At 39.0% G+C, this 21,740-nt stretch overlaps 1 protein-coding gene across 3 annotated transcripts; it reads right to left on the bottom strand.

Annotated features, from left to right (window-relative positions):
• Positions 1–22: 22 nt before the first annotated feature.
• Positions 23–21,633, bottom strand: slc6a13 (solute carrier family 6 member 13). 3 transcript variants are annotated; one of them, XM_040026234.1, is made up of 16 exons: positions 19,760–21,633; positions 18,058–19,053; positions 13,991–14,200; positions 13,273–13,407; positions 12,532–12,672; positions 11,518–11,599; positions 11,150–11,282; positions 9,979–10,113; positions 6,488–6,591; positions 6,169–6,293; positions 4,843–4,955; positions 4,471–4,608; positions 3,876–3,978; positions 3,531–3,631; positions 3,177–3,347; positions 23–2,375 (listed from the first exon to the last, which is right to left on the bottom strand). In XM_040026234.1, exons 2-16 carry the CDS (start codon positions 18,062–18,064, stop codon positions 2,211–2,213), a joined length of 1,863 nt encoding a protein of 620 aa, XP_039882168.1. In that variant the 5' UTR covers positions 18,065–19,053; positions 19,760–21,633; the 3' UTR covers positions 23–2,210. The 3 variants fall into 3 exon arrangements, with proteins under 3 accessions (XP_039882168.1, XP_039882169.1, XP_039882167.1); XM_040026235.1 differs by lacking the exon at positions 18,058–19,053; XM_040026233.1 differs by lacking the exon at positions 19,760–21,633 and having other exon boundaries at positions 18,058–19,578.
• Between the last annotated feature and the right edge of the window lie 107 nt (positions 21,634–21,740).

Below are 21,740 nucleotides of genomic sequence, written 5' to 3'. Positions count from 1 at the left end.
GAGGCATCACATACACAATTGCTAAAATGTAAAACATTTATTTGTAATCAAGGCCAACACAAATTCACTGAAGATGTCCCACAAAATATACACATGTAGTAGAAATATATGTTCCAAATGAAGGTATTTGTATTCATTCATTAAAAAAAAAAGCGTTTTAGTGTATAAAATCTTATAACAAAAAGTGTTCATGCTCCATAATCAGTGATCATATATTCATTTCAACATGTAAAGAAAAAGAAACATAGGCTGAAGTTCATTGCGATACAGCAGAAAGAGATAACAAGCTTCTTCTTCTTCTTCTTTTTTGGAATGAATCTCCTGCATTGGAACTCACTTCTGATATAATCTAAGTGGATCAACTGTCCCTTTGCTTTGGGTACCTTTTAACTTTATTTCATACATTCCCAGAATTAGACATAAGGCACATTAAAACAAGACTAAATTAAATCCATGTCAAGAATCTGAACATTTAACATAAACATTTAATATAAAACATCAATACAAATCTGCAGTGCCCAAAGCAGACCAAAATTATACAGAGAAGCCTTTAAAATGGTACAAACAGTATTAAGATAAAAATAAACAAACATTAGAGTTTAAGTGGGTTGATTTGTAGAAATGTAACCAGTCTTTGTATACTGAAGCATTGGTTACTAAAACACCTTGTGTAGTAATGTTTTTGTGACTTTTTTTTTTTACCAATCCTGAGAGAACACCTCAACTGTTGGTGGATAAACAATGTGGTTCTCCTCTGTATACATCAAGCAGATTAATTTAAGCCCAGAGGGGTTTGTGAGCTGTGCGATCATGTGACACTTTCCTGCACTCAGTCTGCAGCAGGCGGCTGTTAAATTTAATGAAGCAGCCAGAATGAGATTCACTGAACATTAGAGATGTCCACAACAGAAGAAAATGCTTCCTTAGAAAGCAGACAGTCAAATGTAAATTCTTTGCCACTGTGTAACAACAGTGTTTACATTGTCACGTTACTCTGCCACAGGCAAATGAGATGTCAACCCACTTTCAAATAACGGAAGTAAATCTTTGCGTAATGTTGCTGTTGCCATCATATGGTACAGTACTGTGCAAAAGTCTTGAGTCACCCCATCGTTTCTTTATACTGTTGATTTTTTTAGCGGTTGATCTCCAGGCTTTCTGAAGATGGTTTGCTTTTTCATTCATTCATCCCAATTCTTATACCTGACTAGTTTTAAGGAATGTTTTATTTTATATATGACCTGTTTAACACTGACCTGTGAATTATTTGCAAAAACCTAAGTCGCCCAACTCCAGGTATTAACCGGTGTTGTGTCTACACACAACAGACAACTTAGCGAAAAATTCACTTTGAATTGTATCTTTAGGCACTTTACTAGCTGCCTGTTGCAAAAACAGTATTGTCATAGAAAGAGTATTTTTGCACCAACAAGGTGATTCCTAAAAACCTATTACGTGAAAACCTAGCATAGCTTAGAATGGTGTGCAGTTTGTACTTAAAAAATTTGAGGAAACAGAACAAGTGGCCAAAAAAGAAGGAGCATGGTATGGGTCTGCATTTCAACCATCGGTACTGGGAATCTTGTCAAAAATGATGGAATTATGAAAGCAAAAAAGTACCATCAAATTTTCACCCACCATGTAATACAATCTTGAACATGTCTGATTAGTAGTAATCCCAAACACACTGTCAATACAGTAAAAATGTACCTGGACAGAAAAACACACAGTGGAACACTAATAGTCAAGGATTGGCCTCCACATAGGCAACATTACTGAGGCAGTGTGGGATCATCTTAACAGAGAATGGAACAAAAGACAGCCAACAGCCAAAGAACATCTAAATGTCCTTCTGGAAGCCTGGAGAACTATTCCCAAAGGTTACTTTTTGCCTCACATACTCTATTACCATGTATGGTTGCATGTTTCAGTAGATCACTGCACCCATTTCACATTTTGCTAGCAAAATATAAAGAAATGAAGGGCAGCTCAGGATATTTGCACAACACTGTGTACTGAAGGCAACATGCAAAGAAGAAAGTTCCAGCAGCCAATAGCAGGTGAGCAGACCGTAAAAGTCTGCATACATGTCTGTTTTCACCAGCTTATCTTGTGAGGTAATACAGAGAGAACAGTGATGGGGCCAGACACTGAGAGCCTCACAGTGACAACTGACCTCTAAATAGACTCCGATTCCAATCCTCAAACTTCTAGCAATGACACTCCTTTTCACCAACAGGGACGTAGCCATCTCGAGAGGGAGGTGCTTTCTGATGGAGGCTTTCACCGTCTGCTGCAAAGATGGCATGGAGTGCCTCCTGCTCCTGCTTTGTCTTTGGTAACTCAGTGGAAGGAGTGCTTAGAAGAACAAAACGCTGTGAACAGAAAATTGATTAAAAAACAAAGCATGTCAGTGATATGATGTCTGACAAACTGATCGATTGTTCTTCAATTTCTAATAAACCTTTTTTTTTTTAACTTAAAGACATTCATTATGATTTTGAAACTTGAACTCTGTGTGTCTTGTTTCTCTCCCTCTCTCTCTGTGCCATCATTTCATTTCACCCAGTTATTTGGATTTTCCGTATTATCACCTCTTTGGATTCATCTTGTTGCCTGCTGGAATGATCTCAGTGGGATTTGCGATGGATTCATTTCATCTCTGCCTTGCAGGACTACTTGTCATTTATCTGTAAACTCATTAAACGGTACTCTTGCTCATTTACCTGCTTGCTTGTGTCTGCATTTGGGACATGGTTTTGGGAAGGTGGGGGCATGGTAAGTTACGATGTTTTCCTGCTGAAAACCTGGAACAATATTCTTATTTGGTGAATACCTTAACCAACAGAAGATAGAAGTTCCCTTTATTCACTTAAGATAACGGTGTATATAAATAAATATATTCAAATATTGTGATGAATTCTATGGCAGCTGCCAATTTCAGACAATAGAAATAGTGAACGGATGATCCAGAACTTTTTCAAAGTAAAGCAAAAAGGAAATGCTCTTGAGATATGTATACATACTTCTGTAACAAAGAAGCAAACAAACTGAACTATTGTTCATTCAAAAATACTGAATTATGACGAATCTGACTGGTTTTGTTTCTGTGGTTCAATCTTTAATGTGCCAGTTTTTTCATATGCACAGAAAAATCCAAACAGTTTCGGACTTACTTCTCTCAGTGTTCCTGGGGTATTGTACAGTTTGAATGCCATACAAAGGGGTATGCAAAGCATGGAGGACAAAGCCAGGATCCAGCCGATCCCATCCGCCCACAACGGATACACATAATCATTGTTGTACTTCAAAGGTGAGTACTTGATTAAGGCAAAGGCAAAGGTTCCCTGTGTGAAAGTATGATAACACTGATAAATAACTGACATTTAATACACCAGTGAATACTTTGACTGTATAATTTTGGTATCATCTTAAGATATTAGCTCAGTTTTATTGACATGTATTTCTAATTTTGACCAGCAGAGGTTGCTCTACTTTCAGAAGAGAACTGTTAATAAAGCAAAACTCACAAAGCATGTTGCAGGAGTGAAGAAAAGCCAGCAGTATTTAATGGCAGGGCCGGGGCGATAGCCAATCATATCCTCGATGTTATCATAGAAGCGATCTGCCCCTGTGGTCAGAGGAAAGTTGGATCAGTGTCAAGATTCACCCTGACCAGTAGAGAGCTTAAAAACCCCAGCACACTATTATTTTAATAAAACAAGTTGCAGTTATTTTCAACTAGTAATGATCATTTCTTTAATTCCTTTGAACTGAAACCATCAATCTACACCTTTCATTTTATGGATGGTCTCTATTAGCAAATTAAGCACTGAGCATTTTTAAGTTCCAACAGTCTTAAATAACAAACTCACCATAAACCCAACCGATGCAAACTGTCTGAAAAATGGCTACGAAGAGCAGGCACATCCCACTGGCTGCATAGTAGTCAAAGAGTTGGAAGACATACATGCCTCCCTGTGGGTACAGACAGACAGACAGACAAACATGAGTTCACAAGTGTAAGATAAAACAAATGAAAGACAACCTGCATGACGCAAAATATTGCTTTCGGGTCATTTATCCATTATGTGCTTGGATTTTACTAAAGTGGAAACAATTTGCCAACAACAAAAGTTATTCACAGTTGGCTGTGTCACAGCATGATTTGTGCCAAGTGACTGGATATGAAGGAATTTTAATAGGTTGCTAAAGAGAAGCTACAGTAGGTGAACTCAGGCACTTTAAATGAGTTTGGCAGACTGCTTGGCGACAGTCTGACTTAGGAAAAAAAAATCATAAAAAAAAAAACCAAACAAAATGCCCCAGTAAGTACTTCACTTAAATTCACAAGGCCATGGATTGGTAGCATTTATGCTCAGTATCACTTTGAAATCAAAGTTATTGAATCAAATGTGATAAAATGCTTATTATGTATGTATTAAAACTGAAAGAATTGCACAAACTAACCTCTGTCAGCATGATGAGGCCCAGGAAGAAGGATACTATTGCTACTGCCAGGATGAAGAGTTCCCTGCGGTTTTTACGGCGGAAGACGGAAGGATACATATCCACCACGGCTGTGACCAGGCTCTCCACACATACAAACTAATCAGGAAAAAAGCCAAAGTTATGAGATGTGCGTACTTTTTGATGTTGTGTACTGCATTTGTGTATGCATGTGCACAGACCAGCTGTTAATAAAAAGGTACTGAGCAACTGAGGAAAAATAGCAGAGCTGTACAAAGGCTACTAGTTGGGATTGTGTTCATATGACTATTATTTGAATTTTCTTTTTGTATGTGTTCTTGTGTGGGTTATTTTGCTACATGCTGGCCTCACCTGGCTGTCCAGTCCTAGAAATACAATCATAATGAAGAAGAAGCAGGCCCACAGAGGGGAAAAAGGCATCATGGTCACAGCTCGAGGATAGGCAATGAAGGCTAAACCTGGACCTGTCGTACACAGAAATCCCACTGAAGTTAGAATTTGTGTTTTTCTTTTCAATCAAGCACATATTTTGATATAATACTGACATGTTCAGTTCAACTGTCTGCGCTTTAGAAAATTGTATTCTGCCATGCATTGATTCACACCCAATAAACATCCTGCAGTACTGATCAATACACCGTATCTTTATATATGTACATCTATATAGATACATGAAAGCTCTGTGTGTTCCTCAAACTCAGGCCCTCTACAAACCGCCTGGGAGTTGGAGGTTCTGCACAGTATCTAAGCTTTTCCTAGGACTTTGCTCTTCTGGACGGAGACCCTTTGATGTTGTGCCTGTTGATTACCACTACATCTGGTTGGTTGCCAGCAGCTGGAACTCAAAGGCTGCAACACAGGACCTTTTGTCTTTGGTAGTGTCTCCTATCGGGACTTGGGGACATCTAGTCTATATTGTGCACAGATGTCCCTGTACACTATCCCAGCTGGGATATACTGCATCAACTTGCATCTTACATCCTGCTATTATATGTTGGATAGTCTTCACGACACCTTAGTACAGTCTGCAACTTGGGTCCTGTTGTCTATGGTGGACTCCTGTCTCTATGGATCTGATGGTATCTGTCAGAGGTACAGGCCAAGTTGGGGCTTGGTGGTCCATGACGGTTCCTCTTCCTGTTCCAATCACTGTCTGTCTTCAGCTGCCTCAGATCTCAACAGGGGCTGGGGTTGGGGCACTTATCTTCATCCTGCACTGTGACTCTGACACTCACTAATCCTCACCCCTTCCTCTATTCATTGTTCATAGTGCCTCAGGATTTTGGACTTTGGAGACCTCAGTGTATTGTGAGCAGTTTTTGTGTCTTGACATCAGAGGCATTTATCTCCTTATGTGGCTAGCTTATTATTCCAGAATTGAAATGAATTATGTCAATAGTGCTCAATACACCTCCCACTGTGCTATAGGCTCTGGATCTTCACCTTCAATAGTAGCTGTCTTCAACTACTACAAACGCTATTGCACTCCCATGTATTGCATATGACCTCTCTCAGTTGGATTAGTAGCTTTACATCAATTCCACATTGCAAGTCCTTGTCCATATTAGCTTTGTTCCACTACCCACATCAGTATTTACTGGTTTCTCAACCCCTGGCATGGACCTTGATGTACAAACCTATCTATCTATCTATCTATACAATATAAGAACTACAAACCAGATTCAGCCACTTCTGAGATGGGCACATTTTGCTCGTAGGACATGAAGCCCAGGATGGAGAAGATGGCAAAGCCCGCAACAAAACTGGTACCACTGTTAAGGAAACAGAGGGCCACACAATCCCTGCAAACAGCACAACAAGAATATAGTCACTGAAAATAAATTGTTGGAACAGAATTACTTGATATGCCCACTATATATATATATATATATATATATATATATATATATATATATATATATATGAGTGTAAAGCGTCTTTTGTCACTGGACAAAAGACGGAGAGAGAGAGAGAGAGAGAGAGAGAGAGTCATTACCTGTAGCAGTTGTTGTTATATTTGTTGTAGCTTCCTAGGGCAGTGAGGCAGCCAAGACAGATGGCAAATGAGAAAAAGATCTGAGTTCCAGCATCCATCCATACCTTTGAACAGAAATGAAACCAGATGAGGAAAGAAATACATTTTTAAAGACTCTTTAAAAAAAAATTAAGGATAAACTCAGACAGAAAAAGAAAAAACGAATGTTTATCAGCTTTCTACAGTGTTGTGAAAAATATTTTCCCCTTCATCATTTCTTTCTTGTTTTTGATTTTAATATTTGTCATATTTTCATGTTTCAGACGATCAAATACAGTTTAATATTACAAAGCGCAGTTTTCAAATGATGATTTAATTTATTAAGGAAAAAACCCAATCTAACCAAACCTACCGTGTATGAAAAAAATGGGATGACCTTAAGAGAATATATTTCCAACAGAATAATCAGATGTCCTTGACAACCAAAGAAAATACAGACAAGTTTACACATTATTTTGGTTTGCATATTTTTGTGTTCCTGAAAGGCTCAGTCCAGTTTGAATGTTTGGAAACAGACTTCAATCCATAACATTAAGCAAGAACTACATTCGCTGTTATTTTGTTTCTTTCTTCTGCTTCGAATTAAAAGAAACTTTTAACACCCACCCATAAAATTCTCTTTACCCTCTTATCCAGTTTGCAGGAGCAGTTGACACTGGACAAAAGGCCAGATACAGCCCCATCGGATCACTGTGTGATCAGGGTAAGATAAGATTGTTTTGCACAACGGCAGCACCACACCCAAAAATGCAAATAGTGAACTCAGTCTTCAAAACCTCCCATGTCCCTTTTAATTTTTGAAAAAAGTCTAGAAAAGTACTGCTACTATCTCTGAAATCTCTTCTCACCCCACAACCTGACATGAGCTTCCTAGTAAAGCCATTTCCACATCTAAGGCACAAAGCAGAGCACTCTTGGAACACTCACTCACACTTCAACATGTAAATGAGATTTCTCTTTCTTCTTGCTTTTCTGGTAAAATGCTCCCACTGCACTGGGGCATTTTTCAAGGTAGCTGGCAGCTGGGACTGAAGATCTGACTGACAGTAACTCCGGACACATCATTACAACCAAAGGCAGATATTTTGAACTCTTAAACGCTTTACACTCAGCCTTGTCTAGGACTGCATACACGTGGCTTGTGTTCATTCTCTAAAGGACAATGAAGGAGGGGTGGGGCGAGTGTTTGGAATTCAAACAAAAGCAAGCACAAAGGAAACTGCAAGTGTCCTTGTTACCACCCATATTCCCAACCCACTCTCATGTGATTGTTAAAACTGTTTAAAGCAACCAGTTGTTTAGTTAGTTTAAAGGCACAAAAATGAGAGACAGGATTCAGTCCCTCATCATAAACCAGGGGTGGGCAACTCCAGGCCTCGAGGCCCGGTGTCCCTACAGGTTTTAGATGTGTCCTTGGACCAACACAGCTGATTTAAATGGCTAAATTAGCTCCTCAACATGTCCTGAAGTTCTCCAGAGGCCTGGTAACGAACTAATCATGTGATTCAGGTGTTGACCCAAGGTGAGATATAGAAACCTGCAGGACACTGGCCCTCGAGGCCTGGAATTGCCCACCCCTGTCATAAACCTACAATAACTGGCTTTATCTTTTAGCTGTTCAATGATCCTCCAGCTAGTCCTTAAGTGTGTCAGTCTTCTGCGTGAAGCTAAAAAGGGAAACCTTTCTCAATTTGGTAATGTCTCAATGCCAAGAGAAACACATTTTCTATCTCTTTTTTTTCCAGATAGACAGGATGATGGGTGGAGCAACTTAGCTTTAGGTGGATGGATGAGTACATAAAGTCAAATTATAAACATAGAATGCAAATTTGCCCATTCAGTAACAGCCTTCAAAACTTTCTTGTTTTAATTGTGTTGCTCGATACTGAGCTTGCTGTGATGTTCCTTTTTGCTTTTTTTGAGCAACCACCCCAATGTGGCTAGTGACTTTATGAGGCCATAAAAGTGAACAACACAAAGTAACAGTGCACTCAATTCAAAATCTTAAGTGCTGTATCCGGTGTTTGCTTTTGACAAATCTGAAAAGCTTTTCTTAAGAGCAAAAAGGCAAAGCAGTGAAAATCTATCTGAACCTGAAATCACATCTTTGCCTATGGGATGGATCAAACAGTCATGCTGACAATTTCTCATAAACAGTGGTGACTTTCCAAGAAATTACAAATGTACAATACAACAAAAACGTTAAAGATGATTCAATACATATGTTTAGAAATTTTTGGTGTTAAAAGCTGCCAGTCTCACAGTGAACCATTAAGTACATGATCAGGCCAACCCTCTACGAAAGGTCTGGGAGTTGAAGGTTCTGCACAATATCTTAGCTCTTCCTAGGACTCTCTGATGTTGAGCCTGGAATCTGTTGAAGCTGTTCTTCCAGTTTTGGGGTTACAGCTCTTAATGTTCCTGTAACTACTGGAAATGCTTTGGCCTTATATTCCATATCTGTTCCAGTTGTTCCTTCAGGCTCTGGTACTTCTCTATTTTCTCGTGTTTCTTCTTCCTGATGTTGCTGTACGCTGTAATTGTCACGTCTATCACAACTACATTTTATGCTTCTTGTTAACCATCTCTATATATGCTTGGTTGCCAGCAGCTGGAACTCAAAGTCTCACAGGACCTTTTATCCCTGTTGTTCCCAACCACCTTTGGTAGTGTTTCCCATCAGGACTTGGGGACGACTTCTGGTCTATATGCAGCACAGGTGTTCCTGTACACTATACCAATTACTTATGCAGTAGCTGGAATACACTGGATCATATTGCATCCTGCTGTTATATGTTGGATAGCCTTCGCCACATCTTTACACAGTCTGCAACTTGGGTCTTGTTGTCTATGGCAGACTCCTACCTCTTTGGATCTGATGCTTAAGGCCTGGTGCTGTGCTGCCATAATCAGAGCTTCTACGCTGCCCTTTAGGCTGGTCTTTTTTAGCAATTGGTGGGATTTCTTGATGTCAGCCACTTTGTTTATTCCTCTTCCTGTTACAGTCACTGTCTGTCTTCAGCTGCCTGAGGCATTCTTGGAGAACAACATCTCAGCGGGGGCGGAGGGTGGGGCATCTTCTTAATATATTCACAGATACTCTGTGGTTTAATCCTGCATTGTGGCTCTGACACTCACTAACCCTCACCCTACTTCTTATTATTTTTCATAGATTCTTAGGATGCTGGACTTTGACTGGGGACCTCTGCATTGTGAGCAGGTTTTAAGCCAGTTTATATCAAGTTTCTCTCCTTAACCCAAATTTTATTAGCTTGTCTCTCAGATGCCACAGTCTTGCCAAATTAGCAGATGGATCAGTCAGTACTTGTCCAGTGGAACAGATGAAAGGCTGTGTTTCCCAGATTTGATCTGCATGCCTGGACATATGTTTTTCTGACAAGGTGAACCACTGTTCACCACCTCAGCACAAGTGTATTGTTTTTTTAACTTACTTGGGGGTCAGACAGTCGATTGATGTCGGGGTAAAGGTAGAAGTGGATTCCAATGGAGGCGCCTGGCAGTGTTACTCCTCTGATCAGGAGAACCAGGAGCATTACATACGGAAAAGTAGCTGTGAAGTAAACTACCTGGAAGGAAACAACATTTTCTTGTGATTCTAACATCTTTTACAACAATTCCTACCATTCTATTTTTTTGATTTCAATTAAACGTGAATTATTTTCTCTCTTTTTTTTTCTAAATGTGACTTCTTTAGTCTGCAAAAATTTCAAATACAGGGAGTGCAGAATTATTAGGCAAATGAGTATTTTGTCCACATCATCCTCTTCATGCATGTTGTCTTACTCCAAGCTGTATAGGCTCGAAAGCCTACTACCAATTAAGCATATTAGGTGATGTGCATCTCTGTAATGAGAAGGGGTGTGGTCTAATGACATCAACACCCTATATCAGGTGTGCATAATTATTAGGCAACGTCCTTTCCTTTGGCAAAATGGGTCAAAAGAAGGACTTGACAGGCTCAGAAAAGTCAAAAATAGTGAGATATCTTGCAGAGGGATGCAGCAGTCTCAAAACTGCAAAGCTTCTGAAGCGTGATCATCGAACAATCAAGCGTTTCATTCAAAATAGTCAACAGGGTCGCAAGAAGTGTGTGGAAAAACCAAGGCGCAAAATAACTGCATATTAATCTTTTTCATAAATAATTGAAATGGGTATATATTTGTTTTTTGTTAAGTTGCCTAATAATTATGCACAGTAATAGTCACCTGCACACACAGATATCCCCCTAAAATAGCTAAACTAAAAAACTAAAAACTACTTCCAAAAACATTCAGCTTTGATATTAATGAGTTTTTTGGGTTCATTGAGAACATGGTTGTTGTTCAATAATAAAATTATTCCTCAAAAATACAACTTGCCTAATAATTCTGCACTCCCTGTATGGAAAAAAAGTAGAATATCTTTCATAGCATTAAGCAGTGCAGATTTTCATTATATGAATTTGGTTAAACGCAAATCTTTGTTTTTCATTTATTACAAACAACAAAAGACTGGCAGAAGATTGGTATTTAATGGTGCACATCAATAACAAAACACAGATGCTGTTCTAACTGTGAATGTTTAGCACGGGAGGGTTTATTATTATTATTTTTCTTTTTTTACCTTGCCTGTGGATTTCACTCCCTTCCATACACAGAAGTAACAGATTACCCATGCAAAGGCAAGACACAGAGCCAGATCCCAGTTCAGAGAACCAATGTGGTCAATACCTGAAGATATTCTCAGTACTCTGCGCCTAAATCGAAAACATACGCACAGGAGAAAAACTAATTATCATACCTAATGTACTGATACAAACCCTTAGGAACCAGAAGCTAAGAGTTAAAAAGTGGAGAGAAACAAAAATAAGACAACTTTGAACAAGTAGTTTGACCTAATTTAATCCAAACCTCTAGAAGAATTTTTTTGTTTAGTAAATCTGTTGGTATGTAAGGTCATTTGAGGACATGGTCAAACAAAAGGACACTTACTCCCAGAACTCAATGACAGGAGAGGTGGTGTTCTCATGGTGATTGATGGAGGTATTCCCCTTCTGAAATGGCATACAGGAATCTTGAATGAAGGACAGACAAAAAGACATTCAACCCTGTGAAGAAATCCAAGCGTTCTCCAAGGTTTCCAAGTTACACACAGGCAAGACAAACATGTGCCGACACTGAGACAGACAGAAACAGTTTTCCTGCAGCATTCACTCCCTTTATTCAAAAATATGGAAAAAAAAAATCACAAAAGGACGTTTTATCTGCATGCCTAAAAGTAGTCTTTAGAGACCTTTAGAGATGCTGACCTAGGTATCCTTGATTAAAGATTACACCAATAGTATGTGCAGCACCGGCAAAAATTTTCGGCACTTCACATGCTAAAATTCTTAAACATCGTAATTCAGTTGGCAGTGACTCCAAACATACAGATACAGATGCCAAAGAACTGTCAGTGACAAGAAGAACAAAGAGTCTGCCCCTTCCACTCCTCCTGTGGTTTACATGGATATTAACTGTTCTGAAATGTTGCATATTGTGTATGACAGGTTGTCTACACTTGAATACAAAAAATTGTATGACAGAAATGACCAATCACAGAAATTCCATGAGGTATTATAATTTGCTGGTTTCTATGATCTTAACCAACATAAAAATGATCAGCATCCCTTTTTCTCAGTTTATTGTATCACAATTGTGTTCATTTATATATGTATTTATCTATAGACAGCCTACAGAGAGGGCTTTTCAACCAATCCAAACTGCCCGACATGGATGACACTGTGTGTAGGTCACATTTGCTGCTTTTGTCTATTGAGAATAAAAAGATGCTCTTCCATTATTGTTCATAGTGACAGTGTAAGATACTTGAATATTGTATTTATGTATTGTGTTAGAATATGGCCATTAAAGAAATTTACCCTATGTGGACAGCAAAGTCATACACACCAATAAGAACTTTCTTAGTAATATATGATAAACAGAGATACAAAATCTTTGTCTTACTTGTGTTCCAGCTATTATTGCAGGATGCCCAGGGCAGATCCCAGGTGAAGGAGTGGAACAGAAAGAAGATGGCCCAGGCTAACACAATAATGTAGTAGATGTTCAGCAGAGCAACAATTACCTGGCTGCCATAACCCAGGCCTGAAACAGAAAACACACTTTTGGTGATAAGCAATAAAATACCACTATTACCAATCCTTTGACTTGATTGGTCAGGCCAGTTAGGTCATTATTTTTCCACAGTACCTGTCGCTGAACCAACATACAGTCAGGTAACTGTGCAAATGTATTGTTTAGTGTAGTTCCACAGAGGCGTACTTTAATATTGTCACATTCTTGTGACATGTACTAGTCGAAGCACAGCTGGAGATGTACTGAATCTGTTTTTATCACTTGTTAACAGCAGCCTGTAAACACTAAAGCTCCACTGAAGCTAATTGTGCTGTGTCTGATGTGATCCACCCAAAGTTGTCAGTTCAAGTAAGGAGAAAGTTTCAGTTACATGACTGTTTCCTTCACTCGACCCTGCACAACTTGCAATCCCCTATATCCATTTACTTTGTACTGTATCTTTTTTCAGTGTTGTTCTACATTTTTGTTAGGAATACTCTGTAGTTCACAAGCAGCTGCTGCAGACATATTTACATTTAACACGTGAATTAGACAAATGTATCCATGTATGGTACTGTTAACACCATAAAATATCCATAAAATGATTTCTTGGGAAAACAAGTTGATTACCTTCAAACAAAGGGCAGATTTTCCTCCAGCAGGTAATGCCTCCCTCACTGGTGTACTGACCCAACGCTGTCTCCAGGAAGAAGACAGGGATCCCGCAAGCAAACAAGAAGATGAGGTATGGTATAAAAAAGGCACCTGTACACACACAGATTGAAGGAAAAGTTGACTAAGTTGTTTTCAACATGTCCTCGAGCAATGTGGTGCAGTTAGGACTGCTGCATCATGAAGTTATTGTACACATACTGCAAGGTAAGGTTGCAAAAAAGTTTCTAGTAAAACATCCTGCTCCAAAGTTATTTTGCTAGAAGTTAAGCATGAGTTGGCTCATTCTTCATATTTTTAAAGGATTTAACAAGCCTGGCCTACTTATTCACTATTTTATTGATTGTCTTGGAATTTCACACGTTAGCTCATGTATTTTTTTTTCTTTCAACGCTAATGCATACGATAGTAATTATAAAAAATTATAATTAATCCAACTTTCAAGCAAAGCACTTGTAGTTTATCAGTTTAATTTGCATGCTAGGTAGACTACTCTTTCCAAAGGAAAGGAAATGATGCATAAAGTCTACTACATCTACTAATCTGAAGTGTCTTGTGGCTGTAATCTTGCCACCAGACCCCGATGCAGTGTATGACTATGTAAATGCAAAAATAAACTAAAGATATCTCAAGATAACGAGGTAACGAGCAAAAAACGTTCATTGGCGACACTCACCTCCTCCATTCTTATAACAAAGGTAAGGAAAACGCCAGACATTCCCAAGGCCAATAATTTCTCCTGCCACGGACAGAATAAACTCAACCTTGTTGCCCCATTGTCCCCTTTCTGTCATCTTCTCCTCTGTACTGGGTACAATGTCCAGCGGCCTGCTGTGCCCATTAGAAGCTTCCACCTTGGACGTGTTTTCCATATCGTTTGATTGACCTAAGAAATTGAACATAACATAGTGTCAGGATTTGTTTTAAAGGCAGAGAATAAAGCTTTCATTCAGAAGGCATTTATGGCTTGTCCAATTTCAGTAGAGCTTAAAGGTAGATTGCTGAAAAACGTCGTGCATTATTTGTCCCAGTCACTCTCATTTCAATTCAACCATGACAGCAGTTCGTACAGACTGAACTTTTTTGTCTATAAAATTAACACGTTTGATTGCTTCATAAAAAGTGTTTCCATACATTTGTGATGATACGCAGCTGCAACAATTCTGACTGAGATTTGTTTCTGCATTTTTATCCGTGAAAATGTTTGCATTCAGGATAATGCACCAACAACCTCAACAGGAGATTAAGCAATTTCAGGACCTTGAGTAGTTCTTGGTGAACATTTATATGATGTGCCATCTATTATTGTATTTACAAAAGCCAAAATGTATGCCATCTTTTTTGTGCGTTGAATGAGGTCAGCAATTACTTGAGGTTATGTGACCACATTAGAAGTTGGTCAGGACCTCTGCCAAACCCTGTTTTGGGGCCAGCACTACTGAAAGAATTTCTCTCTATGGAGGAAACAGACAGCTCACTGACTGTGCTCACTCCTGTCAGGTTGCATTAACAGGCTTCTCACAGTCCGTCTGTTACCCCTTTTTCCTCTCTCTGGAACACATTATGGTCACTGCTGCAGTCCTGCATCCTTCTGCAGGAAACACGCTCACACTAATCCGATTACAAAAATGTACCAATTCTTTTTTCACCCCAAACATCCACACAAACACAAGTTACATGTAGTGTGACCTAGTTTAACAGGAGTAGTTTCTCCATGTTTTCTATGTTTACTTCTGAAAACAGCACGGGGGATAGAAGGTTCATTTATCACAAAGCCTTGTGTGAAGCCATCTTCAGGAATTCGCTCCTGCTGATAAAGGGCAGAGGTGGAGCACAAAAGTGACTTTGTATGTGATGTGTACATAGGGATGGAGGTTAGAACCACTTTAGGAGCCAAAATCTCAGCGGCAGAGCCAAATTGTGGCCGAGGTAAAAAATAGAGCTCTTGTTTTCGGAAGCTACTTGGTGGGAATGAAGGCTCAGTTCAACAAAAGTGGAGTGGCCTTGCAGCCAGATCACAGTTTACCTCCCCTTTTCACAGTTTCTCTGTGGGCCAAGTGCCTCACTTCAAAAAGCATAATTTTAATAGGCTCTAAAAGATCGAACTTACAATAGCCTTTCCTTGCTGAAATAGTAGGTATTCACACACGTTCAATACAGGACATCAGAGAAGAGGCACACTGTGAGAAAATGTGCCAAAACTGGGAACAAGCTCATGGAGGCAAAAAGGACCTTCTTCCTAGGAAACGGAGCCAACATTTCCTCTTTCTGAAACATAATGGGCTGACTGAACCACTGAGTGACCGACAGACTGAGCTACTGAATGACTGGCCGACTGACTGAAGGTTAGGCTGACTTTGTGGTCCAGTACTGTATTGTAAATACATCAAAGTGGGTAAATAATTCTTGTAAACTAAATTTTTAGTATTCAAAATGTTGCCTGATAAGTAGGGCTATATTATAAGATCTGGGTTTTGTGTCCTTATAATAGGATTCTGAACTGAGTCAAAAAATATTCACATATAGGTGAATTCACAGGGCTATTATTTTCAAATCCAAAATCAGACTGACTTAATTTTGAGTGGGTAACACTGTGAACGTAAATACTGTAAATCTATAAGGAAATTAGCCTGTGGAAAGAAGTTAAAAAGTTTACTTGTAATGGTTGTGCACAACTTGATCATTGACGTGCAAATTGTCATGACCACTGATCAACAACCATTGATCAAAGACCATTGATCAGTGGCCTAGTTTCAGTCGTTGTGCAAATGTACTGTTTATAAGGTTGTGAAAACCTGCAGTCAGCTGAGACTGAAGAAGTCACTTGGATGAGTGCCGAAGCGTTTCTCCCACTGAAAACACTACGTTCAGATGAACAGAATCAGCCTTTTGGATATTTGATCTTAAGTGGGCCCAAAGAGTGAAACTACACTTTCCACATTTAATCCCTGAGATTATGAAATAATGAAATTTTTACAATTTACAATTACAATTTTGGCAGCACATCTCAGTTTCTCTACATGATACATGTGTAAAATTACAGAAAAGGTTCCAGTAGCTCACTGACTGTCCCATATTCATAAAACGGACGTTTCTATAGTAGACAGTGAAATATAGCAATTTTTCTGTCATTTAATTGTTTATCTATTACTGAACTGAACATTGGTGCATAATGAATGGCTGTAGGGTAGATCTTTATCAGCAGTGAAAACTGTAAAGTTTTTTTTTTTTAAGTTAAGTTTCCAATATTTATACCTTCTTTAATATTTTGTAAACCCATTCAGCAGGCCGGATTGCAGTCTTTGCCGATCGATTCTGACTATGTTTGACATCCCCTGCTCTAAGTTCAGTGGGACTGTAAACAGTAATGTATTAAAAAAATCTGTTATCACTCAGATAGGCTGGAAGAAAACTCAACAACTTGATCTATGGCAAAGTTATTTCACAATCAACGGGTTATTTTTCTTCCCTCTAAAGCTAGTTAGGTTGTGTTTTACAAGACTAAAACGGTTGTGTTCAGTGATGTACTCAGAAAGGTGTAGTTTTGGTTCCAGCAGACATAACTTCCATCGATGTCCAACAATCAGACTAAGTTTACACAGTTGCGATTATCCTGTAATTAGGCAACAAGTTCTCGGGTTGATGAATAATCAATTCCGACACCACGTGAGAACACTGAATGTAACGTTTTCTGCTGCAACCTACAAACTGAACGGTTATGTAACGACACTCATCTTTCACTTTTTCACTAAAGCATATCAGTTTCCACGCCTGCTTGGTTGGAATGGTAGAGGAGTCAACTGGATCCGCGCTCCCTGTCCAGTGCGCGCTCCCGACGCATTGGAAACAAATTCTGTCGGGGATAACTACCTTGCCACGACACCTGCCATAACCTGTTCTCGGAAGAGATCCTTTACGAAATAACCGCACACTGCTGTTAGCTAACGGTCGGAGCCTCATTATGTGCAACTTGCTCTGAGTGCACGTGTTAGGAAGAGGAGCCCCGGTCATTATTTGACTGTGAGATGCCAAGAACCAACAGCACGGAGCTTTCTCAAGGCTATTTTCCTCACACTTTGTTTTCATAATCACGTTTTAATACTGAACACCACACTGTCGGTCAGCTGTGTATATTTCCTGTCGTCACTATATCAAATCCTCTCACGCCATCTACTCTAAAATCACACGTTGAAAGTTGCATTGCTTGTATGTGGACACTGGATTTATCGGCCATCAGTTAAATACTGCACGAGAAGTCGTCTCAGAGATAAATGAATAAGCTTAGCCTTTGAGCTAATCAATCAGTTTTTCTGACATTTTGTAATTTTTGGTGTTACATCTAAGAAAAAAATGAATGCTTGATAGACACAATGCAATGAAAAGCACAGCTAGTTAATAAGAATTGCATTTTAATCAAAAGCTCTTGCTTTAGATGAGAAGTGCATTTAATCAGGTTTTGCAGGCTTTCTTTTTAATGAACAGAAATAATAACTGCAGACAATGAAGGAAACGGCTTGCTGAAAAAATGTTAGTATGTTTTTTTTGTTTTTGTCTTTTTACACAGCAGCACTTCATGGACAAATCGGGAACTATTGCAGAGATCAGGTTAATAAACTAAGTGTCCCAAGAGCTTTCACTAAGCTTCTGTACCAAATAAGTTTGAAGCTTTCTGGAGCAATGACTTATTTTTTTCATCTGTGAACCCAGAACAATATAAAGTGTTTAATAATCAAAGCTACTCACCTTTCATAGTGTTAAAGTGTGACAGTTTCCAGGAGAGAGCAGATCATATGGAGCTCTGCTGCCGCTTCAGGCTTCACTATATAACACGCTTGTTATATAGTGAAGGGGGCGGAGAACTGAGAAATTGGAAACTTTGGTGAAGCTGAGTGATTTTCCCTCTGCTTTGCCCCATAAGCGCGCGCGCGCACACACACCACACACACACACACACACACACACACACACCACACACACACACACACGCACACACACACACACACACATTCTCTGCCATCCATTTCTATTCAGACACCCCCACACTGAAATGCACACACACCAACTCCCCACTGCACACTAGAGGTCTGTGCTGTCTTACCGTGGTGGGATAATTACGTAACCTTTTGACGCGCACATTCTCCCAGGGTCTGTTCTGAGAGCAACTACTAAGTACGGTGGAGACACTGGTTGGACTATGTGGACCATCAGCACACATGTTCAGTCATGTTTGTTACTGGGGCTGGTATGCAGAAATGCATCATGCTTAGAATGTGCAACTTTGAATCATCTGCTCACACGAATCGTTCTAGTTGTTTCTGCTGTCTCTCTTCAGTATTTTTCTACTCCTGGGAATTAAAATATCCATCCTGCTTCATGAAGTCCCGGCTCCAAAAACACCATTAATTCAGACCACGAAAAAGGAGGCTTTATTCCCTCAATCCTTCTTCACAGTCCCAGAAGCCCATTCAGATTTTTTTTCCCACCACAGGGGTCCAGATCGGTCTAGTTCAAGGCATTTGTTATAAGGTCACAATGCAGAGGATCTGAGTGGAGGTGGAGACAGATTTAAGGACAGAGTTAAGATGTTCTTAACTCCACCCCCACCAACTCACTCAACTCCATCTCCTTTGTTCCCCCACTGTTCCATCGTTTTAAAACCTATGCATTATCCATACAAATGAAGCCATCCGTGATTCCCTTTAGTTTCCTCTAGTGTGACAAACTGAACACACAGGGCATCTGAAAAGTTGCAAATATGAGCATTGCATTGTAAGTAAAGTTTTTTCAAAGTTACATCAAAAAAGAAAAATACAGAGTATGTAAAGTAGTCAGACAAACAGAGGAAAACACAGAAGAGAAACTTAGAAGTTCAAAAACTCGTCTAAAAAAATAGTTTAACCGCTGTTAACACGTACAAACAGGTATCAGTGGTTTCTAAGCTTTTTTCGCCGCCCATAGGGCCCCTTTCCATAGATAAAAATGCAACTCTGACCTTCACCAAGGTGGACCCACTGCTTTAAATTATTACAACTACTTCATACGCTTCTGTAGCAACATGTGTAGACAAGCAAAACCAGGTAAAAGACACTGGAGAGCTCAGCAATGGGCTGCGTTTCCTCGTCTTTTTCTTCTGCTCCCTTAAGTGTGCAGCCACAAATCACAACTCTGATTATCCCCTGTGCCAGAGTTCTTACAGGTTGGAATTCTATATATAGGCTTTATTTTTTATTTCATTTAAAAAATAAAATAAAGCAAAACAAATAATCAACAAATGATATATCCTCGGTATATTTTAAATCTAATGTCAGTTTTGTTCATTTTTCAATCTCACAAAATCATTTCAGTTAGTTTTCTTTTTTTCAGAAGTGTAACTTTAATATATATTTTCATTAATTGAAAATGTTTTCTTATACAACGTTTTAGTTTTTAGTTTAGTTTTAGTTACCTGTAACAAGCTTGCTCTGTGCATTCTCCAGGGTCCATCTGGTCTCCACAGATCAAACAGAAGTGTGCTGGTTAAACCATATGTGTAAACACATCTTGTTTAATGCTTGCTGAGACTATAGGTTAAAATCTAATCCACAGCAGTTTGACTGGATTGGGTGACCTTAAAATGTGTCGGTTAAGGTTAAAAAAAGATGTTATATAGCTATTTACAAAAACTGTTTTTTCCAAGAAGCATTAGGCCAGTCATAAAATACCCACAACTGTAATTCCAATTGATCCAAATGAACTCATTTACCCTCTCTAAAGCAACAAGACAGACATTATTAGGCAATTCACATCAATGTTTGACAGACAACTCTTGCCTCATCCATGATTTTAATGGTGAATAAAGGTGAATGCGAAGATCAAAGTGGCTGCAGAGCAAGGGAGCAAACATAGCAGTTGGTGACTTCCATGTGTTTTAAAATAATGATTTTCATCAAAGTATGAAAAAACAACAAAATACCCCATCATATATTGAAATTATATCACTTTGTCACACTAGTTTTAAGCCTCTCAAAATGAGTGGCTAGGTTTAAAATGGTTTTAAGTTTTTTGGATAACCCACCGATCATTGTCCAAAACACTACACTGGAACCTTCAACATGAAAATGTGTTAGTTTGTTAACTTGCAGAGGAGGAACTGCAACGAGAAAATTATAATCTTATAGACAACAGTGTTCTTTCCTCAGGAGCTGTACAGTTCCCTCCATTCATGGATAAAAATGATCTTGGTCTTTGTATCACACTTACTTGATACCTTTTTAGTTAAATTAAAATACTGCTATATTTTCTGGAGTATGATAAGGACATAAGTAACACAACAACTGAAAACCTCAAACTTAAGAAAACATGTTGCCATAGTGGCCCGACATGCTATTCCGTTATAACACAAAGGACTTTACTGAATAAAAACATGACGGGGAGAGAAAAACCTGTGCAGACATGCCCTGAAATATGCCTCAGGTTCTTTTACATATTCTTTAATTCTAAATAACCGTTGAATGGAAAATACCCACAAGTGGGAAAAGCCCCGCCCAAGAATAATTTCTGATGTAATTTTTTTTTTAATCAGGCCTCCTTGAGTCGCATACACCCTACAAGAAGGCCTGCCTAAGAAGAATTGAGCTACTCCTCAGCCTATCCATCTCCAATCTGTTGTATAAAGTGTACTAGTGTACTTTGAAAATGTCTTGAGCCACCCCTCCTCTTAAAATACTTTCCTGCGAAACTGTTGCAGAGACTTGTTGAAAATTGCAAAGATACATGCAAAAACAGTACATAAGGTCACAGAGCTTAACAGACTTTGTACAGTTCTGACAAGCTTGAAAGTCAATATTGGGAATGATCACCTTAGGCACACTTTCTTGCAAAAGTAGTCCGCAGGAATAGTTCTCTAGGCATCTTGAGGGGCATTAAAAGATCTTCTTTGGTTGTGGGCTTATTCTGTTCTCTGTCAATATCTCATGATCTCATGCTGCTTCAATAATTGAGGGCTTTGGGGAGGCTAATCCATGTATGTACTATTTCTTAAGGTGTCATAGTGTGTGTTTTTCTATCCAGATATACTTTTAGTGCACTGAAAGTCATTTTGACAAGCTCCCTAACACCATTTCTGAAATGCACCTCAAAACCATGACAGAACTTCCACGATGTAATACAGATGACTGTACACGCTCACTGCTGTATCTCTCTAATGACCTCCTGTGTACATGTTTACAATGACTTAAATAGTACTGACAGGGACTAGAAAGAGAGAGTACATTTCTCCTATATTGGCTTCCCTTCATTGGCTTCCTGTTAAATCCAGAATTGAATTCAAAATCCTGCTCCTCACATACAAGGTCTTAAATAATCAGGCCCCATCTTATCTTAATGACCTTGTAGTACCATTTCACCCTATTAGAGCACTTCGCTCTCGCACTGCAGGCCTACTTGTT

This window comes from Simochromis diagramma, unplaced genomic scaffold (genome assembly GCF_900408965.1).
Source record: "Simochromis diagramma unplaced genomic scaffold, fSimDia1.1 OVJJ01000293.1, whole genome shotgun sequence".
Taxonomy (NCBI): Eukaryota; Metazoa; Chordata; class Actinopteri; order Cichliformes; family Cichlidae; genus Simochromis; species Simochromis diagramma.
Note: the sequence above shows the minus strand (reverse complement) of the source record. Positions and strands in the feature narration are given on the sequence as shown.